Raw genomic sequence first — 25,367 nt, 5'->3', positions numbered from 1 at the left:
AAGATGTGATGTAAATGAATTACAACCAAACAAAGGACACATTAGGACTACAAGTTTAGTAAAATAGTTATTTCCTTAAATAAGGAGGCAAGCAAAGCAGTTGTGGGATTTAGGAAAATAATACATGCTTGGTACCAAGCTAGAGCAAAAACAAGGTGTGGGCTCATTGTTCACAAAGTGTCAGATTTGGGGAAATAGTGGGTTAAAACAGAGCATTTCATGGAAAGAAGTAGACGTTTACAGGTCTAGTTTAAATTTAAATGCTACCTCTTGTTCAATGATTTTCTATCTCAAAAATAAAACCCGTGTTCTGTCCAATTATCTGTCTTGAAACGTTTCAGGGCATTTCTTGAATGTTTCTCAAAGCTCAAGAATTCTGAGCCTCATCTACATGGGATTAATTTAAACCCATGCTCCATCAATGCAACACTAACAGTCTATACAAATCTCCTTTACACCTAGCCTTCAGCCAAAAAAGGACCGTTTCTTTGATCATCGTTACTTTTTTTTGCATACTTTTCATTTATTTGTTATATATCTCTCTATATCACTGTCGATATCTCTCGTTTCCCTACCCTTAGCTCTCAATCTGTAGAAGAGTCTTGCCCTGAAATGCCACCTATTCCTTTTCTCCAGAGGTGCTGCCTGACCCGCTGAGTTACTCCAGCTTTTTGTGTCTATCTTCTATTCAAATCAACTGTTGCTTTCAGTCTCTGACTTGTGGCAGTCATTCATTTTCTGCTATTTCTGTGCTGTGTGACTATGATTTGTAATTTCACTGTTTTAGAGAACTATCCGTTTCTTTCCACTAAAACAGCAAATTAATGACTTCTGCCACAAATATACATCAAAAGAAAACCTATTTGTTAATTTGTTACCTGGGCTTGACTGGAGTAATATGTTTGGCAGGTTTGCGAAAAGACTGATTTGGTGCTGATCTGGTGGATGAGGTCCTGGGAGAAGCACGCATAAAACTTGAGATAGCTGACGGGTTCTTTGGAATTTTCTTCACTAAATGTCCAATCCATTTTTTCTGTTCATCCTGAGAGCATGCCAGTAGCAACATATCTCTCGCTGTATTGACATCATAATTCACTAAGAAGAAAACATACTCTTAGAGAAGTGATTGTACAAAAGTCTCCCATGCTCTCGTTAATTAACGATTAGCTTTTGCCAAAATACAACGGCCTGTCAATGCAATAGCTATACAATTAAACAATTGACAGGATATTGTCTGGTGTTCTTAAGCTCTTAGTTACTGGTCTTATAGTAGAATATAAGATTCATGTTATATTTAAGTACACATCAGTCTAGGGGAAATACAAATATTATATAAACTGCCTCTTCTTGTAAAGTAGTAGTTAAGATTGATAGCTGAAAATCAATGCCGTTTCATTCATAAAAAATATTCATACCTTTGCATGATATAATCATGTCTTCCTTTTTATCCAAATGATCCTTATGGCACTTAACATGGCATCGCCTGCATTCTAGTGCAGGTGGTGGTTTGAAAACATGCCACAAAGGCTTTGCACAAGCTTCACAATTTGTAGGAAAATGATAAAGTGTTGGGATAAATTCGTGACCTTTATGAGGTATAAAGTCAGGTTTTTCCACTGATTGCACAGTTTCTACTTCCACATCTTTCCGGCATTCAGCTTCATTGGCATATAGTATCTGAAAAAATTTATTCAAATACAGTAATTAAAACAAATGGTTCAAACTATGGTTAAAAATTACAAGTCTAAGTGAACAATTTTGTCCAGAAGAAAAGGACTGTGGTGCAAGATTGCCCTCGGAGACACATACTTGAAATTGTTTTACACATTACCTATAAACAGCAGGAAGCCTGAGCAAACTCCCACATCAACATTTATCTTTGATACAATAATGGATCGGTTTTATTGCTGATGGGGAATCAGAGTATTATGTACAGCCTGCGATACCCCAACCATTCAAACCATTTTTATGTGGGCCAGAGATAAACCACATAATGAAGGCGCAGGTTTTGCCTAGTGAGTCTGCCCTCACACAGATCCAAGATAGCGTCCAACCAGGGCGATTCTTTGTGTGTTAGTCACAGAAGTGGATCTGCGATCACGCATTATAATTGCTCCACTCTTTACACTGTGAATGGCTCAATAGCAATCATGCATTGTCTTTCCACTGAGTAGTTAACATGAAACAAAAGCTTTTCATTGTACCTCGGTACACATGACAATAAACTAAAATAAACTTCCTATTGATACGAGTTGCCACTGAAGGCTGTGGAGGCCAAATCAATGGATATTTTTAAGGCATTGATAGATTCTTGATTAGTACAGGTATCAGGGATTATGGGGAGAAGGCAAGAGAATGGGCTTAGGAGGGAGAAATAGATCAGCCATGATTGAATGGTGGAGTAGACTTGATGACCTCATATCACTTATGATCTTATGATATTGTACCTTACTCTCTCTGCAACTGTAAAGGTAATCTTGTTGATTAAAACTGCCCTGCAGCTGGGCAGCAAAGTTCCCAAACACCCATTGCCCACAAAACTTCCAGCCGACAACAAATTAATTCTGTCAAAGTTGACTGTTGCTTAATGCTTCTGAACATTCCAATATCGAGAAAGATTAACTATTATAATTTAAATAAACTAGAAAAAGTTAAGCACTTAAAAATATCCTATAATACTTAAAACGTCTTTAAAAAATATAACTGCGCTTGTCTCTTCTCCTCGCAGGGTGAAAACTTGTATTTAAATAAGTCGGCTCAAGGATCCTACGTCAATTCTTACTTGGGTGCGAGAACAGTAAGGATGCAAGAGAGTGTATTCCCCGGCATGCATGCTTGACAGCAAAGCAAATTCCTGATCCATCACTGGACACCATATGGAGTTCATCAATGAAGCATTTGACCAGTTGAGCTCAGCCAAAAAGATTTTTTATGATTCAGTCATTTTCCCAAGACTGCTTGGTCTTATGAGAATTGATGTTTATTTCGCAGAATCACATTATAAAACTTGTCCAATTCTTTGCTACATCTTGCTATTCTCTCCCTTTCTCTTTATTACAGTCGTTAATTGTAATGTTCACCTTCTTTAAATCCTCACTAAAAGTCAGTTAATTCAATGTTCCCTCTTCTTCCTGACATCTATAGGGGTTCCTTATCTTTTCTCCAACATTTGGACTCAAATCTTCTTGATATACAACCTCCTTCAAGTGAGTTCCAACAGGATGAATCTCACTCTCCTTCAGTTGAGAGCTACATATAACTGTATCAAACGAGAACGAGGACGAGGACTGGGGCAGGTAAGCAATGATCACATTGAAATGGAAGGCAGCTTGAAGGGCAGGACGGCCAATGCATACTCCTAATTCATTGTGCTCTTGTCAAACATTAGTTTGAACTTACCGTATTTCCCGGCATCCTATTTTTACTCTAAAATAAGGCCTGAAAATGTACCTGCGCCTTGGAGACCGAAGGATAGGCCGAGCAATGCCACTCTTGTAGCGACTGCTCTGCGGAACCTGCCACGCCTTCGACCCTGGAACTGTGTGAAATGGGAAGCAGCTGTAAAAGGACAGCGCCGCTGAGGGGGGGGGGGGGGGGGGGGGGGGGGGTTGGAGAAGAGTTCCTTTCCACAGCGTATGGGGAGTCTGGCCCGGGACAGCACGGCCTGGGCTGCACAAAGTAATAAACTTGGCTTGGCCGCCAGGGGTAAAGTAGCAGGAGGGCAGGACCGTTGAGAAGGAGGGGGTCGGAGATTATCCCAGCAGCTCCGGGCACGGAGCCACCGCATTGTGGCTGGGGAGTAGCTCGGGTGGCTGTGAGCGGCCGCCACCTCATCGCCTTGTGCCGGCCCGCCCGCCAGCCAGTGTCCTTCGGCACAGGCGCAACCGGTGGAGGTGGTGGTTGGCGGGTAGCTACTGGGCGGAAGGCTGGCTGCTCCGTCCCGGGTTCTCTCTCTCTCTCTCTCTCTCTCTCTCTCCGTTTTGTGATCTCCTGAGCCAGGAAGTCCCCGTCCCTCAGGCGTGGACCGCACAACGCATTGTGGGACAGGCAAAGATGGAGGTTCCCCGGTCCTCATTGCCTCCTTGAAGGACTTTCACATCTTCCTTTCAACTGACTAAACCAAACCCTTGATCCCGTCCCGGCAGCCTTTTTTTTTAAATTTAGCAATTCAAAATGGAGGTGCGTCTTTGACGCAGGGGTGTCTTCATTGCCGTGAAATACGATATGTAGTAAATGTTGGTGTGGTTGAAGAGTCGGAGAGCAGTGTAATGCAAAACAATAAATGCTGTTATTCTCATTACAAAGTCGACAAAATATGTCACAAAATGTCTTGTGCACTTTTCCTTTGACATCTTTCATGCTCTCTGAACTGAAATACAAATAATTAATGACAATGGGCAAAAGCAAAATGTAAAAGAAAAGTCCTGAAAACTGAATGCGTTTGTTAGCTTACCTGGAATATCCGAGGAATTTCACTAGTTTCTGCCCTGTATACATCACCTTGTGTTACAGGACGCACATGGAATAATTTGCTGAAATATAAATTATTTTGAGTTGCAAATGACCTGCAGATTTCATTAAGCATGCAAATAAACTTTTTGGATAACATATTTCAATGGCACTTTTCATGTGCATTATGGCCATGCAAGTTTTCGATCATACACAGGATGTCGGTAAAGCTATCAAGGCCTGTAATTATTTACCCACCATTAAATAGTAATTTAGGTAGGTGGTGGTGATTTGCTTTCTCGAACTACATGGGAATTCCAGGACTTTACCCCTGCAAGGATGAAGGACAAGTGAGGGGGGGGGGGGGGGGGGGGGAGATGGGGAAGGATTGGGGAGTTAATGGGCATATAAAGTAGCATACTTTACAAAGGAATGGGATTAATGGGATTTGTCTGAGAGCCAGCATAAACTCAATGGGTTAACTTTTTATATGGCCTCAGTCTATATTATAAAAATATCATCTTCAGCTAATACCACTGTAGAGCCCATTGCTCTTCCACTACCCTTTCTGCGATCTGATGTGCTTTTCCCTTGTGATATCCTGGCTTATGTTAATCAACTTTATATACACACCTCTTTTTGTTGTATCTTCCTGTCCACGTGTCCCAGTAGAGGAGACGCAATAATAACCCATCTACTTCCTCTCTCACTGCCTCAGGTCCCAAATATTATTTTCAGAGGAAAAGAGTATTTATTCCGACTAATATAAACAATATTTATTGTCTTAATACAGTTTCCCCTACATCGTGGGGACCATGTACAATTACGTGACTAACTTGTGGGGCACTTCTCTTCAGTAGCATGGCCCCAAGCATCCAATGAGTGGATGAACTATTCATCTGATTTGCACGTTTATAGCTTTAATTGCAGAATCACCCAAAATTTATTTAGAATCATAATCTGAACCGTAAACATTTATCCACCTGAATTACCCACAGGGACTGCACTTGTGTTCGGAATACTAATAGGTATGTTGCAAAGCCTACCTGAAGCGTCTTTGAAAATCTGCTGCTGAGGGTGTGCGCGATTTTGGCGCCGTTTAGAGGGGGGCGGGTTTAAAACGCGATTTTCTCTAGGCTGTTCAAATCGAAAATGCTCAGCCTAGTTAATTATTAACGAAAAATCGCTGGAAGACCCCGTCGCAAAAGCTATTATTAGGTTTAAAGGCCTTGAATAATAGTTATAGTAGTTTAAAAATCAATCTCTAAACCCGCGACGGCCAGCAACCGCAGAGTCTCATAAAGCAAATAGCAGAAGTTAGGTTGTATATTTTTACATTAAAAAGGGCTTCTAAAGATCCCTTTATACAAAATTTAATATTGCGAGTAGCTCAATTTGGGCCCATTATATCGCGCAGTATTTTTCTGGGCATTTGGGGCACAAATCTACCGCAATGTGAACGTTCTAAACCAGCGCGTTCCACAGGGACCCACTGGAAAGCTGATTTAAATGGGCATTTATTTACAGCAATTAAACACTAAATTCCTTCCATTTGGTCTATAAATTAATGTAAATGAGATTTAAAAATCATGTTTTATTGTGAATTATTTGTGAATATTATTTGGACATTTAGGCTATTTAAAAATGTTAATAATTTATTAAGAAATGGATAGATGTTTAGATATAGTAATTGAAGTCTGAAATTAGCTACAATTAGGTAACTAACTAATTATATGCTTTAATTTCAGATCATCCAAGTAAGATTATTTTATATTTGTTTCAGAATGCTTCAATCTATGATAACTGAAAATTTCATTCAGTTCTCTTAATTTTTAAGAAAGTTATGGGCTTTTGACTGTTCACGATCACAACTTTTTTGTTATGTCCATAGAAAATCAATAGGGAACAAGATGCTCATTTCCGAGTATGAAAATGGCCATAACTTTTTAAATACTTGAGATATGAAAGTGAATTAGATGTCAAATTAAACTTATTTTTATGCTTTATCTGATGGGATAAATTACAGACTTGATTTTTAAAATCTCAAAATTTTGTAACATTGCTAATACTAACACTTCATATGAAATATTTATTTGTAATATTTCTCTTACGTTACAAACATACAAATTATTTAGTATTATTATCCAACTGAGATTATCAGTTTCATCTATTTTTCAGAACACATTCCTTCACTTTTGGGATCATTTTTGCTGTTCCTCCTTGAACCCCTGCCAATAAATGCAAAGCATAACCTCAATTAAAGATTAATCTTGATTACTTGTGGGAATACAACAATAGAATGAGAAACCAATCAAGGCCAATCAGTTAGTACTTCTTTCTCTACCCCTGATAGGACTAGTAAAATGACGAGAGGCATAGATAGGGTAGACAGTCAGAACGTTTTTCCCCCAGGGTGAAAGAATAGGGGGCATAACTTTCTGGGGGTAAAATTTAAAGGGGCAGATGTGTTTGTTTTGTTGACACAGAGAGTGATGGGTGCCTGAAATGTGCTGCTAGGTGGAAGCAGATATCTTAGTAGTGTTTAAGAAGTTTTTAGGTAGGCACTTGGATATGCATCACATATCCGCTCACTCATAGTATGGTTACACCATGCAATTGGTTTCAGTATTTTCAAGTCTTCAGAACACACACACATGCGCACGCACGCACGAAAATGTTCTTGCTTTCCGTATCGGCCAGTTAATGTTAATCATGTCACACCCAACATTACCTTCTGATCTGATATCACATTTTACTTTATATTTCATTTTATCTTTAATATCAAATTTTCAATGAATAACATTGCACGCTGAATTCTCCTCTTTACCAATATTCTCTTTCTGCAAACTCTGCAGTATCAGTATGGTTCTACTTACTCAATATCTAATACCATAGAAGGATTAGATTGCTCTTTATTCACCTCGTCGTCATAGAACAGTATTGTTCTGCTGCTGACCACAACATACTGTAAATAACAAAGATTCAACATTACAAAAGAATATTGTATCCAGCAAGTATAATGCCATCTTTCCCGTTAAATTCCCAATGATTCAAGAAAAAAGTTGCGCTCCTCAGCAGCAGTCTGCCTGCCTAACCTCGAAACATCTGATCCACGTTTAACCATTAGGAACAAAAGCTGTGTTATTAAATTACTAAAATATGATGAATTGGCTGATTTCAGCTAAAAATGATCTGTTGCTAGAAATACAGTCACTGATTGGTACTAGGAAAAATAATAAAAGCTGAGATTGCTATTTTCTAATCACAGCATCCAAAATAGAAAAAACAGGGAATCTAAAGGCATTAAGTGAAAATAATACTTAAAGAACTGGCAATAAAACATTGCAAGATAACATTTTTACAAAGATTAGGGAAGAAAGGTTGATAATTAGAAATGCATTTGAAGATTTTTTTTGTTCGTTTACGAGCTGTATTTGTTGTCAGCTCTTACTTTTTTTGACGTGATGGTTAATCATCTACTTCAACTATCGAGCTTCTGAAGGAACTCTCTCAGTTTTATTTTGCAGATGACAAAGAAATGGAAAACTGCCCAGAGGAACTTCTTCGGCAATGTCTTGAGACTGGACTGATTTCTTTCCAACAACCATAGCCATTTTGATTTATGTCACGTACAAATGCAAACACAGGATACTTTCCCCTCAGCACTCAACTGACTAGTTTTACCAGGACTTTTGATGTAATATTCAGTCAAATGCTGTCTTGATGATGAGCAGTTACTCTTAGCTCATCTCTGGAAGTTGGCTTAATTGGTTCTTTCAGATGGTTGAATGGATGCCAGCATTTCAACAGCTTGGCTAGAGGAACAACATGTTCGGAATGCAAGTCTTCAGAACAAAAACCCGAAGCGCTGACTAGTCCCACTGCATTCCTAAATCCTATTCTTTTAGCAATTTAAAGAGAGTTTTTCCATTCTTTTTCAGTTCATATGATAATAATAAATCAATACCAATCCCATAAATCACCTTTACCACTCTCAAATTGTATTGCCACCTTGAGGGAGTTATGGACTTGGATCACACGATCGCTCTGCATATCTATATTGTTATTGTTAACTCTATACTTTAGCCCTTGCATTCGACTTTCCAAAGTGCAACACCTCGCATTTTCTCAGATTAAACTCCATCTGCCATTTGTCCATCCATATCTGTGACTGATCTTTATCCCACTGTACCTTTGGCAGCCTTCTTCACTGTCCACAACTCTACCAATTTTAGTGTCATCTGCAAACTTACGAAACAAACCATCCCCATGTTTGACCAAAGTATATATATTACAAACAATGTAGTTGTAGACAATGGTTCATTACCTGCTTTTTCCATCCATAACGCTTTATGTTTACCCGGTTTGGTATCGATAACCATCCCTCCATCCTGGTTTCTAAATTTGAAGAAATAGAGAGTTAAAAGTTTTGAACATAAATTGTGATACACTAGGAAATAAATCACTATAAACGGTCCAGACACATACAGAACAAGTCAGTTTTGGTGATAACCCAGCCCAAATTATATTGTTCTTGTCTTACCCTCAGAAGATTCTTCCCATTGGTACTCAATGTACAGGTATACTTATTCATTAGTTATGGAAGAACAGTAGATGTTGATTAGCAGGAGGGTGCAAACCCATGTTTGACCTCATGTAAAAAACTTCATGGTCTGGAGTCAATACCTGAACACACTACTCTTGACTGTAAGTCTTTTTTAAGTTCTGGCGAGTCTCTCCTAGAATAGGACATAGGCAGGGATTGAAATGGAGGAGTCTAAGATTTAGTTTCGTTTGGAGATACAGCGCGGAAACAGGCCCTTCGCCCACTGAGTCCGCACCGACCAGTGATCCCCGCACATTGACACTATCCTACTACACACACTAGGGCCAATTTACACGTACACCAAGCCAATTAACCTACATACCTGTACGTCTGTGAAGGAAACCAAAGATCTCAGAGAAAACCCATGCAGTCACAGGGAGAGAGTACAAAGTCCGTATAGACAACACCCGTAGTCGAGATCGAACCCGGGTTTCCGGTGCTGCAAGCGCTGTAAGGCAGCAACTCTATCGTTGTGCCACAGTTGCTGCCCTTATTTGGTGTGAAAGATATGATTCTGTGTATCCTGGCTATTGCTTAGCAAATCTGTAGAGTTCCCTGACCTAGGCCAACAAAAAATATATATAAATCTCCTAATCCCACAGAAATAGCTGCTGTGATGAAATACTACCTCCTGTTTAGCAGATTATTAGGCCAGAATTATTACTCCAATAATATAATTAGATTATCAAATTCTTGGCATGTTAACATTTGTTATAAAATATGAGAAAAGAACATTGATATTAGTCAAACTACATACATGTTCCAAATGTGACATAGTGCATGTATGTAGGTGGAGGAAATGAGCATCCAGCTCATCCTCCTTCCATACTATTACCATTCAAATAACCACAAATCTGAAGAACTGTGGAAATATTCAATAATTTCACACCTATTTTTCCTGTATAACCTCAAACCAGTTTCTCAGACCCAAGGTCTGTTACAAGTGGTACAGTGCCCTCCATAATGTTTGGGACACAAACCCGTCATTTATTTATTTGCCCCTGTACTGCACAATTTGAGATTTGTAATAGAAAAAAAATCACATGTGGTTGAAGTGCACATTGTCAGATTTTAACAAAGGCCATTTTTACACATTTTAGTTTCACCATGTAGAAATTACAGCAGTGTTTATACATAGTCCCCCCATTTCAGGGCACCATAATGTTTGGGACACAGCAATGTCATGTAAATGAAAGTAGTGATGTTTAGTATTTTGTTGCATATCCTTTGCATGCAATGACTGCTTGAAGTCTGCGATTCATGGCCATCACCAGTTGCTGGGTGTCTTCTCTGGTGATGCTCTGCCAGGCCTGTATTGCAGCCATCTTTAGCTTATTTTGTTTTGGGGGCTAGTCCCCTTCAGTTTTCTCTTCAGCATATAAAAGGCATGCTCAATTGGGGTCAGATCAGGTGATTGACTTGGCCACTCAAGAATTGTCCATTTTTTAGTTTTGAAAAACTTCTTTGTTGCTTTAGCAGTATGTTTGGGATCATTGTCTTGCTGTAGAATGAACCGCCGGCTAATGAGTTTTGAGGCATTTGTTTGAATTTGAGCAGATAGGATGTGTCTTTTCACTTCAGAATTCATTAAGCTACTACCATCAGCAGTTGTATCATCAATGATGATAAGTGAGCCAGTACCTTCAGCAGCCATACATGCCCAGGCCATAACGCCCCCACCACCGTGTTTCACAGATGAGGTAGTATGCTTTGGATCTTGGACAGTTCCTTCTCTTCTCCATACTTTGCTCTTGCCATCACTCTGATATGTTAATCTTCGTGTCATCTGTCCACAAGACCTTTTTACCGAACTGTGGTTCCTCTTGTAAGTACTTCTTGGCAAACTGTAACCTGGCCATCCTATTTTTGTGGCGAACCAGTGGTTTGCATCTTGCAGTGTAGCCTCTGTATTTCTGTTCATGAAGTCTTCTGCGGACAGTGGTCATTGACAAATCCACACCTGACTCCTGAAGAGTGTTTCTGATCTGTCGGACAGGTGTTTGGGGATTTTTCTTTATTATAGAGTATTCTTCCGTCATCAGCTGTGGAGGTCTTCCTTGGCCTGACAGTTCCATTGCGATTAGTGAGCTCACCAGTGCTCTCTTTCTTCTTAATGATGTTCCAAACAGTTGATTTTGGTAAGCCTAAGGTTTGGCTGATGCCTCTAACAGTTTTATTCTTGTTTCTCAGTCTCATAATGGCTTCTTTGACTTTCATTGGCACATCTTTGGTCCTCGTGGTGGTAAACAGCAATAAAAGTTTCAAAAGTTGATGGAAAGACTGGAGGAAAGACTAGGCGCTGAGAGCTCTCTTATACTGGCATTAAGGAGGCATTTAAACACCTGAGCAATTACAAACACCTGTGAAGCCACGTCCCAAACATTATGATGCCCTGAAATGGGAGAACTATGTATAAACACAGCTGTAATTTCTACATGGTGAAACCGAAATATATAAAAATACCCTTTAATAAAATCTGACAATGTGCTCTTTAACATGTGATTTTTTTCCAATCACAAATCTCAAATTGTGGAGTAGAGGCGCAAATAAATAAATGATGGGTCCTTGTCCCAAACAATACAGAGAGCACTGTAAACCACGGAATTAGTGTTGTGTCCACTGTTGTTCATTATTTATATTAACGATTTGGATATGCATAGAGATGGCATGCATGTTTGTGGATGGCACTGAAATTGGTGGTACAGTGGTGAACAAGGTTATCTACACTTGCAACGAGATCTTGAGCAACTGGGCTGAGGGATGGCAGATGGAGTTTAATTCAGATAAATGTGAAGTGTTGGGTTTTCATATTACTGTGCAAAAGAAATCAATACTTAGTTTATATCTCTGATAAAACTCAGGGTGTTTTCCCAGAAATAAGCACACAGTGGAATTGATGTTGAAGGAGGTTATTCAGGAAGATGCATTACTGACAACCTGCTGTGTCAGCTCCCAATGTGTACCTTCACACAGAAAGATGCACTATTGACAGGCTGCTGTATCAGCTCCCAATGTCTACCTTCACAAATGCTGCCTGCCACTGAAACTGGTTCAGTCAGCCACTGCAATGAAATGGTTACAGTGGTCTAATTGCTGCAAGGCTGATGTGGAATGAACCACCAAGACAATGCGCTGATAATTGTGAGTAGGTGCTGATTTTGAGTAGGCTGGAGCCAAATGCAGCACTCAGGGATGCAGTACAATGAGTTCAGGCATTGCTGAAAAGTGGCAGCAATAGACCTACATATTGACAGATCATCCCAATGCTATCGTCTTTCCCATCCATGTGATGAAAGCTGCTACCTCTCCATCTCTTTGCTAGGGGCATGGTTTCCCCCACACAGAGATGCCTCTGTGACAACCAGCTCTATAGCTGGTGACCACCATTCAACATATTACCAGAGAAATTTGTGTGTTGGGTGGAGCTTTGCAGCCAAACATCAAAGAAAGGCAGAGAAGGGCAACTTCCATGACATCCAACAAGGAGGCAATGAGAGAGAATGCAGAATCCATGCAATTTCTCAGCACATGAAAGCAGCCACTGTTAGCCTCACAAGTGGCCCACATTCATCATGCAAGCCAGAGAGCAACCATGAGCCCCAAACCTTGGCACTGAGCAGCTGTAGTACGTGCCCTAGCCTATCCAACATCGGCTCTCAAGCACCCTTTGCCAATTCTGATTCATTCTGCATCAAGTTGTGAGTGAAATGATCGTTGTTTTCAGTGCTGCCAGAGAATCGGCAGGTGGCAACAAATCATGCCTGGTTCCCAGAACAAAGGAGAGCCTGAGTGAATGTCTTTCCCTTCTGCCAGTACCCAAGTGCAGTGGAACGTACACCTGAAAGTTTGAACTGCAGGGCCAAGAGTACCATAATGAAAATGTTACATGGATGGGGAAGGTTGAGAGGGATATGGACCAAACACAGGCAAATGGGAGTAGCTTAGATGGGGTATCTGGCATGGATTTGGGCCAAAGGGCCTGTTTCCGTGTTGTATGACACTAAGACTCGATAAATCTGATGTGGTTTAGTACCAAGCATGGTACGAATATATTTTATAATACGTTTTTTTTGTTACATATACAGATTAATTTAGTTTAGAGATACAGCATGGAAACAGGCCCTTCAGCCAGACTCCATGCTGACTTGTTCTATGTTCTTCCACTTTCTTATCCACTCCCTACACACTTGAGGGCAATTTTTACAGTAGCCAACTGACAAACCTACATCTCTTTAGGATGTGTGAGGAAACCAGAGCACCTGATGGAAATCCACAGTCACAGGTTTTAAAGAGGACCTTAAAACAATCGGTCAGTGAGGAATTTCCAGAGCTTGGGTATTAATCAGTTTAAGCCACAATTCCAAATGGCAAGGAAAACAAAGTAAAGGTTCGAGAAAAACCCCAGTTGGAGAGTGGCAGAATTCTTGAAAAGTTGTTGAGCTAAACAAGGATATAGACAAGGGAATTTTGAGACCGTGAAAAGACTTTTAACCATTTTAAAGGCTGCTGTTTCAGAAGACAATGTAGGCCAGCATGCTTCGAAATGATGCAAGAGTAATACCGTGTTTAGAATTAATAATTCAGCATAACTTTGAAATGACCTCAAGTTTCTAGAACACGATAAAGACGATAAAGAAGTCTGTTGCAATAACGCGGAAACCAATTAATCTGCATATAACTCTAGCAAAAAATGAAACTATTAGCAAGAAATAAAACTGAAGTATGGATGGATGTAAGCAACTTATAGAGTGAATGTAGACAATAAGCTACGGGTAAAAAGATACCATACAGTACTCATTCAACAAATAGGGTTGAATGAGCTTGGAATCAGTGATAAGGGAACAAACATTTTTGCGGCATGGAATATTATGGCTGTTTCCTTCTAACCTTTATTTGAAGGAAATTGTAGATTTAAGTCTAAATGTTGGGCATGGAATTTCATTTCAAAAGGGTGCTTTGGAGGGGGGACATGAGACTGTGAGATAGGCCCGGATAATCCTTCTTGTGAAATGTATTATCTCCATGGGCCAGCATGCAAGTGGTAAACAGAAGGTCACCAAGCTTCAGTATACTTACACGCAATAAATGTAGCATATTTTTTGTGGGAGGATGCCCATGTGGTAACAGGGAGGATGCCCATGTGGTAACAGGGAGAATGTGCAAACTCCATACAGAGAGCACCCAAGATCCGAATCGAAACAGGGTTTATAGTGCTGTAAGGCACAGCTTTGCTGCTTGAAGGGTATTAAAGTCATAAGAACAAACTACCGCCAAAGAGGTAAAGCAACCACTGTAGTTCAGAAAGCGGAAAACATGCCAAGCCACATTTGATTTTCATACATTCTTAAAATCTGGCATTTTAATAGTTTAGAAGACAGTATCCTTTCTACAATATGATCTGAAAACTTTGTGCCCGAATCAAAAATACACAATTCAAAAATTTGATTGTAAGGTGTTTAAATTCCAATTTTGTTTGTTTCGTATAAAATGTAAATAATTTTATTATGTACAATGAAACAGCTAAAAATCTTTAATCCTTTGAGCACTCAGATTCTAAATCCTCACTTTATAACGGGCCTACTCTAACCTATTATTGATTTTAATATTATGGAAAATTAAGCACTAATCAATAGCAGTTTAAATTGCAAAATTAAAATGATAAACCATTCTCTTGACTAATCTTGCAATTCATCTATATATAGAGATATAAAGAATGCTGTCTCTTAAACATCACAAAGCAATTTAATCCAGTACAGATGGAGTCAGATTTCAAATGCCAGTTAGCAAGCAGAAAGTGCAAAAGAACAAGCCTTTCAATTACTTACTGGAGAAAGGTAAGACATGAGTTGTAAAAGGACCACTCAACTAGGCACAAAGAATAAAAGACATGTCCATAAAATACTTATCTTGAATATAGTGTGATTTGTTTTTAAACTATGCCACAGTACCAAACTAATTTCTGTTCCTTAACAAAAAATATGATTTTGATGAATGCTAAATCTGGTAATGAAGAACATTTGCAGCTCAGTACCCATATGGGTGGATGTCAGTACTAAGATGTACAATGACGTATTATTGCTTTAGAACCAATGATTTTCATTGTAAATGTACAGAATTACCTATGCAAATTATGGTCAAATATGGCACAGTGAGCCACAGCTTAAAGCCCCCATCATTTTGAGCAAACCACGCGTCAGAAATTCAAAAATATACTCCGTTATGTGCCATTATGTGTCCTTCCACTTACACAGTCGGCTTTTTGGTTTCAGAGATGACCACAAATGCTAATTTAAAGCTAATATTTTCTCTTGGATGCCATTCAGGTTGTGTAAACATTACATTTTAGATACTGTAACAAAGGAACAAATTATTCTTTTTTTTCCTTGGGGCAACTGAAATTGTGACCAGGGACAAAAGGATAGGAGGCTTCTGTCTATAATTGGGTGCAGAATTACTATTTCACCTTCTCTGAAGTCGGTCAGTTCAGCTACTTAACGAAGGATTAACAGCACAGAAGAATCTGCCTAGAAATATTTGGAGCTTAAATTTGAAAGGCTGTTACATGGGGGTTCATCCGAGTTTGTGCAGTCTATCATAAAGGTCACAGTTCATGTGTGGCAGAGTAAGGCCTGAGTGTGGAAACAGAAAACAATCTTCTATCCCGCCATTGTGGGAAGAAGAAATAATTGACAAAGTTTGTTGAGCTGTGGATTTGGGTTGGGAAATGGCTTGGCCAAATTCATTAACAATGAAACGTTAAAAGCATAACCGACCTGTAAGAATATGCACAATCCATATGTCATAGCCAAACTTCAAATTGGAATGGACACTTTGACTAACACCAAACAGTTCTCAACACTAAAGAGGTGATTTGGTTTAAGGATAGTGCAGATGCTTCACATGTGGCAAAGATATGCCTAAATTATGTCAAAATAATTTTGTTTGATACATTGCACATGCTGATTGCCTCCACATATCTATGCATGAGAATCATCTTGGACAAAAACAAGTTCACTGCAATTGAATCTTCTAGAATATAACTGCACAACACAAAAATGTGAAGTTTGCAAGTGCAGAGTAAAATCAAACCACCAGGGGAGAGAGAAGAACATTTCTTACAAAATAATCTGTTTTTTCCCCATGCCTGCTAAACTATCACTCAGTTCCTTAGATGTATCAAATAACTTTACTTCATGGTGTGCAGAAAAATGAGGGGTTATCTTATAAAAGTGTACAAGACCATGAGGGGAATAGAGAGGGTGAATGTACATGTTTTTACCCAGAGTAGGGGAAGTCAAGAACCAGAGCACATAGGTTGATAATAGAAACCTAAAGCGCACCCTTTTCACACAGGGGGTGGTGGGTATATAGAACAAGCTGCCGGAGGTGGTATTTGAGGCAGGTACTATAACAACATTTCAAATATATTAGGCAGGTTTAGGGGCAAAGGTTTCGTGGGTTAATGGCCAAATGCAGGCAGGTAGATCTAGTGCAGATCTTGGTCAGCATGGGTAAGTTGGGCCGAAGGGCCCGTTTCTGTGCTGTATGACACTATAATAACGTTAAAATGTTTTTTTTTTTTAATTCCTAGACAAAGGACATTGTCCAAAAACAAACTGGTTAAGTTTTAGTTAATCTTACCAGCAACACTTCCATCAGAATCTTCAGACTGCAAGTTGGCTACACTGGTAGTATCCATACGAAGCTGAAGATCTTGAAGTTTAGAACGAAGCTGTTCAACATCGCTGTCCTTACTAGCCAGATGCATTTGGAGCTCTGCGCGAAGGTTACATTCCTCTACAAATTGCTGTAATATTCAAAGAAAGTAGTCAAAATGAAAGGAAATGAAACAGTATGTCGGGATGGTAACAAACATTCAAGTTGCAGTCTGGCAAGTGGTTATTAGAGAGGTAAAGGAGTCCTATGTGTGCTTGCCTTAATTGGACATGGCATTGAACACAAGAGTCATGATGTCATAATGTAACTTTATTAAACTTTGGTTAGGCCACACTGGGAGTATTACCTGTTGTTACATTACAGGAAGGTTGTGGAAACCTTAGAAGGATGCAAAAGGGATTTACCATAATGCTGGCTGGATTGGACCGTATTATCCATGAGGAGAGCTTGGAGAAACTTGGATTGTTTTCTCTGGAATCCCGTTGGTTGCGGAGAGACCTGATAGGTGTATAGCAATGTGAGAGATAGGCAATTCGAACCTTTTTCACATGGTGGAAATAGCAAAGACTTGAGGGTATAGCTATAAAGAGGAGGAAACTTTAAAGGAGATGGACATAGCAAGTTTTTCTGGAACACAGAGTGGTGGGTGCCTGGAACACATCAGCAGGGGGAGTGGTGGAGGCAGACATGATAGGAGATAGGGGTAGGAAGGATGTGCTGGCAGTGGAGAAGATGCAAAATAAATTCACCAGGATGTTGCATGGAATTACAAGGAGATTGGATAGGCTGGTTTTATTCTTACTGGAACAAAGGAGGTCGATTTATAAAATTGAGGGGCAGAGAGGGGTTTAGTTGGAAGTGTTTATGGCAGTGGAGTCCAGAATTAGATGGCACAGGTTTAAAGTGAATGAATATCTGGAACAAGCTTGTTGGAAGTTTGGTACAAGCAGATATAAATACAATGTTTAAAAAGTATTTGGACTGATACTTGGATATGGACGTACTTCAGGCAATTTAATTTTTACTATAAAACTATTTTGTTCATGTTCCCAATGAAAACTGCTGAATCCTTATTACAAGCATGTGGTGCAACACAACCTTCGAAATTAATTGTTTCAGAACCGGGTGAAGGTTGGGTAAGGATACGAAGTAGGTATATCCCTTTCAAATTCTCTTTTTTTCTTCTCTATTCTTTTTTTTTCTTATTTCACATCACCTTGTTTTCTCTTTTGGGCTATACGGCCTTATTCTCTCTCTCTCTCTCTCTCTCTCTCTCTCTCTCTATTTCTTGCTTTTCTCACTTATTTTTTACTATTAAATTTAAAATAAGAAGTTGTACATTAAATGTAATATGTTATTCATGTCTTATATTATTGTACACTACTTCTAATAAAAATATTTAAAAAAAAAGAAAACTGCTGAATCAAATGTGCCATGCTGCATTATCACACCATAACCAGTTGAAACAAAGTTGTGGTGAAAAGTGTATAAATAGAAGGCTTCTATGTATATTTATGAGACGTATTTAGACATATGTCAGTCTGACTGTGCAATAGATTATGTTTCTACTCACACCTGGTTACCTGACCCGAGCCCAAATGGACATGGCTGGGTCAGATCTACATCTAATAGAAGTTTCAGGTTGGAATGGATCGAGCTGGGCAGCCCACTCTTGCAGGTTTGGGATGGTTTCCTTAATATGCCCTCCATTTTGGTGTAACATCTTCAAAAAGATCCATAACATGCTTGTTTTTGTTATATGTCCAATGGTAATCAGGTTGAGTTGGGTATGGGGGAAAAAAAATTGTAAGCCTTTGGACTTAGATTTCCATGGTTGAGCCAGATCCTATTCCATCATGATTAGGATAGGTCCAGGTTATGTTTTAAATGTTAAGCCCAAGCAGACATGTAGTATCCATTTCAAAATAATTGTTAGTCTTACCGCTTGCATTTCATTTAAATCCTTCTGATACTTCACAACCATTTGACTGTATTTCTCTCTCTCCTGGTTCAATTCCAGTTGCAATTTTTTATTTTCCTTTTCTTTTCTTCGGAAATCTGCTGTATTTACTTTCTTACGATCCACTTTTATATCCTTCCGGTTCATAATTTCAGCAAGTTTATTAACAGCCTAATGGATGCAAGCAATTGTAAATTTAAATATACCTACGACATTATCAGTACAAACTATTAGAAGGTTTATTAGAAAGGGATTAGTTATGGTTTGGAAAGCATTTTATAAAACCTACTTGTGTTTTCAGTGTACGTTCTTGGTTAATTGTTTTTTCATAAGTAGTTTTCATGTTTAATTCTTCTTCCGTCTTCTTCTGTAAATCTGAAAAAATATTTATTCCAAATAGCGTAAATTCTTAATGTTGATGACAATTTTGGACAATAGCTCACAGTTTTATCAAGCTATCATCCTAATTCTAGAAGCTTTGAGCACAAATTCTGAGCACATCTCATATTTTCCTCAAAAAGACCAGAGTTTTTTTAAACCAGATGGATACTTCCCCTCGATTCATCCTCAAATTAGTAGACAAGACTGTTCCTAATCTGGACTAATGCTACAACCATGCCACAGTTGTGGAAACAGCACATATTTTTACCACAGGAGGAAGGCAGAGAGTAAATGATGTAATGGCCAGCCTGCTGTTTATCCTGACAAACATTATTGGTTCTCCAGAAGACCTGGAAGCAAACTGTGTGCACAGTTGTGAACATTAACATGGAGACTAGTGCAAGTCATTCAGTCAAAGGAAGATGTAAATAAATAAAATGTCATTGACACTTGTTGACTTTCATTTATTAACCAACGGAATTCTCAAAATGAAATATTGTACTGCAAAACTATGTCATTTTACATATTTATAATAGTAATAATATGGACTCAATAATTAGAGAATTTAAATAATGTACATTAAGGTAAAAAGGTGTAAATATTATTTTTATAATTAAACTTTAATTTTTCAAGCATTTGATTCTATAAAAGCAATTTTAAAGTAATTTGTATTATTCCTTTTGACAGTATTTCTTCAATATAAAATTATATTACATATGGTCAGACCCTAAAAGTGAAAGAAGAAAGAAGAACAAGACCCAAAAGGTCCATCACCCATTCCTTCTCTCCAGAGATGCTGCCTGTCCCGCTAAGTTACTCCAGCATTTTGTGTCTATCTATTGTATGGTTACTTTTAGTAGCTCATCAATGTGGATAACACTTAAGATAGACACAAAAGGCTGGAGTAACTCAACGGGTCAGACAGCATCTCTGGAGAAAAGGAATAGGTGATGTTTTGCGTTGAGACCCTTCATAATAATTACAGTGCATTCAGAAAGTATTCAGACCCCTTCACGTTTTTCACATTTTGTTACGTTACAGCCTTATTTTAAAATGGATTAAATTCATTTTTTTAAAATCATCAATCTACACACAATACCCCAGAATGAAGAAGCAAAAACAGGTGTTTAGAATTTTTTGCTAAGTAATTAAAAATAAATAACTGAAATATCACATTTACTTAAGTATTCAGACCCTTTGCTATTACACTCAAAATTGAGCTTAGATTCATTCTGTTTCCATTGATGATGCTGGAGATATTTCTACAACTTGATTGGAGTCCACCAGTGGTAAATTAAATTGATTGGACATGATTTGGAAAGGCACACACCTGTCTATATAAGGTCCCACAGTTAACAGTGCATGTCAGAGCAAAAACCAAGCCATGAAGATGAAGGAATTGTCCGTAGACCTCCGAGACAGGATTGTGTCGAGACACAGATCTGGGAAAGAGTAAAAACAATTTCTGCAGCATTGCAGGTCCCGAAGAGCACAGTGACCTTTGTCATTCTTAAATGGAAGAACTTTGGGACCACCAAGACTCTTCATAGAGCTGGCCGCCCGGCCAAACTTAGCAATCGGGGGAGAAGGGCCTTGGTCAGGGAGGTGACCAAGAACCCGATGGTCACTCTGACAGAGCTCCAGACTTCCTCAGTGGAGATGGGAGAACCTTCCAGAAGGACAACTATATCTGCAGCACTCCACCAATCAAGCCTTTATGGTAGAGTGGCCAGATGGAAGCCACTGCTCGTAAAAGCCACATGACAGCCTGCTTGGAGTTTGCCATAAGGCACCTAAAGGACTCTCAGACCATGAGAATCAAGATTCTCTGGTCTGGTGAACCAAGATTGAACTCTTTGGCCTGAATGCCAAGCGTCACGTCTGGAGAAAACCAGGCACCGCTCATCACCTGGCCAATACCATATGTACGGTGAAGCATGGTGGTGGCAGCATCATGCTGTGGGGCTGTTTTTCAGCGGCAGGAACTGGGAGACTAGTCAGGATTGAGGGAAAGATGAACGGAGCAAAGTACAGAGAGATCCTTGGTGAAAACCTGCTCCACAGCGTTCTGGACCTCAGACTGGGGCGGAGGTTCACCTTCCAACAGGACAACGACCCTCAGCACACAGCCATTACAACGCAGGAGTGGCTTTGTGACAAGTCTGTGAATGTCCTTGTGTGGCCCAGCCAGAGCCCGGACTTGAACCCGATCGAACATCTCTGGAGGGAACTGAAAATAGCTGTGCATCAATGCGACCCATCCAACCTGACAGAACTTGAGAGGATTTGCAGAGAGGAATGGGAGAAATTACCAAATACAGGTGTGCCAAGCTTGTAGTGTCATACCCAAGAAGACTTGAGGCTGTAATCGCTGCCAAAGGTGCCTCAACAAAGTACTGATTAAAGGATCTGAATACTTGTGATATTTCAGTTATTTCTTTTTAATTACTTTGCAAAAATTTCTAAACACCTGTTTTCGCTTTTTTATTATGGGGTATTGTGTGTAGATTGAAGATTTAAAAAAATGAATTTAATGAATAAGGCTGCTATGAAACAAAATGTGGGAAAAGTGAATGGGTCTGAATACTTTCGGAATACACTGTATGTCCAAGTTGACATTGTACCACGTGCAGGCTGTGGGGCCGCAGAAACACTTGCTGAAATGCATATACAGATGCTCCCTGATTTACGATGCTTCGACTTACGATATTTCGACTTTACGATCGGCAAACACTCGGCAATGGCAGTGAGCAGAACGGCACTTCCGGTCACGTGATCGCAATGTATTAAACGCATTTTCGACGAGATATTTTCGATTTACGATGGGTTTATCGCAACGTAACCCCATCGTAGGTCGAGTAGCAACTGTACAATAAAACACTGACAATGTGGCACACTGAGTTCCATACTGGCACATTTTCCAGACTGTTGGATGTTACATAATATTACAAAATTTAACAAGACATTTAAAATTCACAGTATGATCAATTTTCCTGTGAAACGGGGAAGTGGAAAGAGATGAGCAAAACCAGGACCACTATGTGTTGAAATAGAGCATAGCAAACATGACCTGACAAGCCTGCCTGATGCCAATCCACTGGGATATCTGAATAGACAGATGGCATCAGTTTTAATACACATGCTTTCCAACATGCCACGAGAACGTCATCGAGTGTGTAAACTAAGATCTCAATGCTACAATCCTACAAAGGAATAGCCATCACAATTCAAACTACTACCTCTCACAGTATAATTATATTGATTAATCATCAAAGTGAGCATAATAACAGCTAATTATTAGTAGAGATTTTATTTCATATGTGGTCAGATTTCCATACCTTCTCTCAGTGACTTCATTTTTTCATCAAACTCTGCTTTCTCCTTGGATAGATTTCCTACATCTTTGGTTAGGGTTCTATTCGATTCCTCTAGCTAAATATAAAGGAACACGTATATTTTTACAACAGAAAATAACAGTGCTGCATATCACTTAAGGCTTGAAATACGAGGCTTAAGTTATACGATAACTTATACACTCTTAGTACATGTAAAACTTCCAAGTTTACCAAGCTAATGGTACTGTCCTTCTCAATTTGCTCTTGCTTGTGTCGTGCCATTATTTTCTTCAATTCCTGATCAAGTTCGTAACATCGATCCTCCTCTAAAGCCCGAGCTAGCTGCTCAGAATCTGCTTTAGTTATAGTTAGATCCACTTGTGAAGATAATGAATCCCTGGTGGACAAAAAAAGAGAATGGGTGTCACCATATGTAGCAAAGAATTCGGCATTTGAGCTTGCAAACAGGATTGACTCAATTTTGGCTGATCGGAGCAGAGAAATCGTATTTTGAGAGATGAAGATGGTGAAGGAGATTCTACTGGAGGCGAGCAATTACTCAATTTCTGGCTCCTGAACAAATCTCAGCATATAATCAAAAATCTGAGGATGGCTTTTGAACAAACTAACCTCAGCCTGGTATTTATTGACAGACCAATTTGGAAAGAGAGCATGAATATAACATTGGTGGAATAACTGCAGATGCTGGAGAAATCAAAGGTAGACAAAAATGCTTGAGAAACTCAGCGGGTGAAGCAGCATCTATGGAGAGAAGGAGGGTCTGAAGAAGGGTCTCGACCCGAAACGTCGCCTATTCCTTCCCTCCATAGATGCTGCCTCACCCGCTGAGTTTCTCCAGCATTTTTGTCTACCTATGAATATAACATTGGGATGTATATAAACCAGGGGACTAATGTCAATTTGTAGCACTGTGAAGGCTCAACTAATGTGGCAGGCATCACATACCTGGTTCAGAATACGCACCATCTGTCACACTCTCTTTACTCTCCGGTATTAGTGCTAATGCTTTAAAATGGGTTGAAACGTATTTGAACATTTAGCCGCAGAAATTTTTATGTAGGATTGTAAATGGAGGAGCGTTTCAAATGTCATTATTCATGCAATTCTTTGGAAAATAGGTTCATCATATCGAATCTTCTACCTTTCACTGATCACATCCTGCATCTTCCTCTGAAGTTCACTGTTCATTCGATTCTTCTCCTCATTTTCCACTTTAAGCTCTTTAACTTGAGTCTTATACAGAGTCTGTGAACAAATTCAAGAAAGGAATAAGGGCCCCTTTTTGCAATAACGAGCAAGAATTTACTGACTAAAACTTGATGACATTTTTCCTCAGGGAAAAATTGTGGGAACCGTGAGCCAGCAGAACTTTTATTCTGGGAGAAGAGAGACTTTGGAATTCTGCTTCCATCAAGCTTTGAAAAAATAAAAATAAAACAAGGATAAATAGATTATTGATATCCATGGGTGAGAAATTACCCTCCACCATGGGTTGAATCTGAAGATTAGGTTGTGGCTAAAATAGTTATTAATGATCATTTTAATGTTCCATTTTAGGCATTGTTCTGGTATCCCATGTTAACTTGTGAAATATTGAAAATGTCCACTCACAGAAAAATACTGCTCTGCCTCAAGTTGGTCTTGGAGTTCCCGCATTTGGCCCTCATTGCCTCGATACTGCCTGTCAAGAAGTCAAAAATGCAGTCTTATTGTTGTAGACATCTTAAAAATCAAACTAGTTGATGAAACAAGCAAATGTAATTGTAATTTTAATTAATTTATTAGCCAAGTATGTAAAAACACACAAAGAATTTGATTTGCCATAGTCATACCAAAAAAGCAACAAGACACACAGCTACATAAACATTAACATAAACATCCACCACAGCGCACTGTGATGGAAGGCAATAACTTTTTTCTTCCTTTCTTTTCTCCCACGGTCGGGGCCGTCGAACCATCCGCAGTCTGGGCGATCGAAGCTCCCGAAGTATGCGATCAAAGCTCCTGCAGCCAGGGCGATCGCAGCTCCCGCAGCTCCCGCAGCTCCCGCAGCTCCCGCAGCTCCCGCAGCTCCCGCAGCTCCCGCAGCAGGGGTGATCGAAGCTCCCGCTCATCGGGGAGGTCAAAGCTCCTGCGGTTGGAGCTCCCGAAGTCGATCCCCAGCAAAGGGACTGCCAGCTCCATGATGTTAGGCCGCAGTGCGGACGGAGATACAATACGGAAAAAATTGCATTTCCATCGAGGAGAGATAAAAAAGTTTTCCCCACCCCATAATACAAAACTAAAGATACACTAAAACATATATTTAACAACAGACTAAAAACAAAAGAACAAAACAGACTGTTGGCGAGGTTGCCATCATACGGCGTCAATGATATTTACCATAATATTGTTACCGACTGCTCATCAACTAATTTTCCATAAAAGTTGGATTGCAATCCCAAAACCCTAACTCAATGCAGTCCAATTTCAAGAAAGTCACAAATACAATCTCCTGGATGTAATCTCTGAAGATCTGTCCTGAGCCGAACACATTGATGCAATCACAAAATCACCAGTGTCTCCTATTCCTCAGACGTTTGAGGAGATTCGGCAAGTAACTGAATACTCTATCAAACTTCTGCAGGTAAACAGTAGAGTACACTGACTGGTTGCATCATGGTCAGGTTCAGTGACATGAACGCCTATGAATGATGGAGGCTGCAGAAAGTGATGGATGTCGGCTGGTGCATCACGGATATTGACTTCCCCACCAAAGGAATTAACAGTACGAACTTTCTCAAACAGGCAGTTAATATAAAAGATCCACACTACTCTGGCCATGCTCTCATCTCGCTGCTACCACTGTGAAAGTGGGACAGGAGCCTAAGGGGGTGAGAAATTGCAACCTTCACGTGGTCCGCCCTGTTTCGACGAATGCAATCAACCTGGCGTGCAC

General features: G+C 39.5%; 1 protein-coding gene across 1 annotated transcript in view; it reads right to left on the bottom strand.

The window, feature by feature from the left end:
- The window catches only part of rock1 (Rho associated coiled-coil containing protein kinase 1), a 124,452-nt gene that overhangs the window by 9,090 nt on the left and 89,995 nt on the right, over window positions 1–25,367 (bottom strand). Inside the window, exons 21-32 of the mRNA XM_033019634.1 lie at window positions 24,041–24,110; window positions 23,571–23,674; window positions 22,640–22,805; window positions 22,412–22,505; window positions 18,982–19,067; window positions 18,675–18,863; window positions 16,697–16,862; window positions 8,777–8,847; window positions 7,326–7,414; window positions 4,454–4,532; window positions 1,416–1,677; window positions 879–1,095 (exon numbers count right to left, since the gene is read on the bottom strand). Coding sequence (XP_032875525.1) covers window positions 879–1,095; window positions 1,416–1,677; window positions 4,454–4,532; window positions 7,326–7,414; window positions 8,777–8,847; window positions 16,697–16,862; window positions 18,675–18,863; window positions 18,982–19,067; window positions 22,412–22,505; window positions 22,640–22,805; window positions 23,571–23,674; window positions 24,041–24,110 — 1,593 coding nt within the window. The remainder of the gene's footprint in view (window positions 1–878; window positions 1,096–1,415; window positions 1,678–4,453; window positions 4,533–7,325; window positions 7,415–8,776; window positions 8,848–16,696; window positions 16,863–18,674; window positions 18,864–18,981; window positions 19,068–22,411; window positions 22,506–22,639; window positions 22,806–23,570; window positions 23,675–24,040; window positions 24,111–25,367) is intronic.

This window comes from Amblyraja radiata, chromosome 4 (assembly GCF_010909765.2).
Source record: "Amblyraja radiata isolate CabotCenter1 chromosome 4, sAmbRad1.1.pri, whole genome shotgun sequence".
NCBI lineage: Eukaryota > Metazoa > Chordata > Chondrichthyes > Rajiformes > Rajidae > Amblyraja > Amblyraja radiata.
This window is presented reverse-complemented; position numbering and strand designations above follow the sequence as displayed.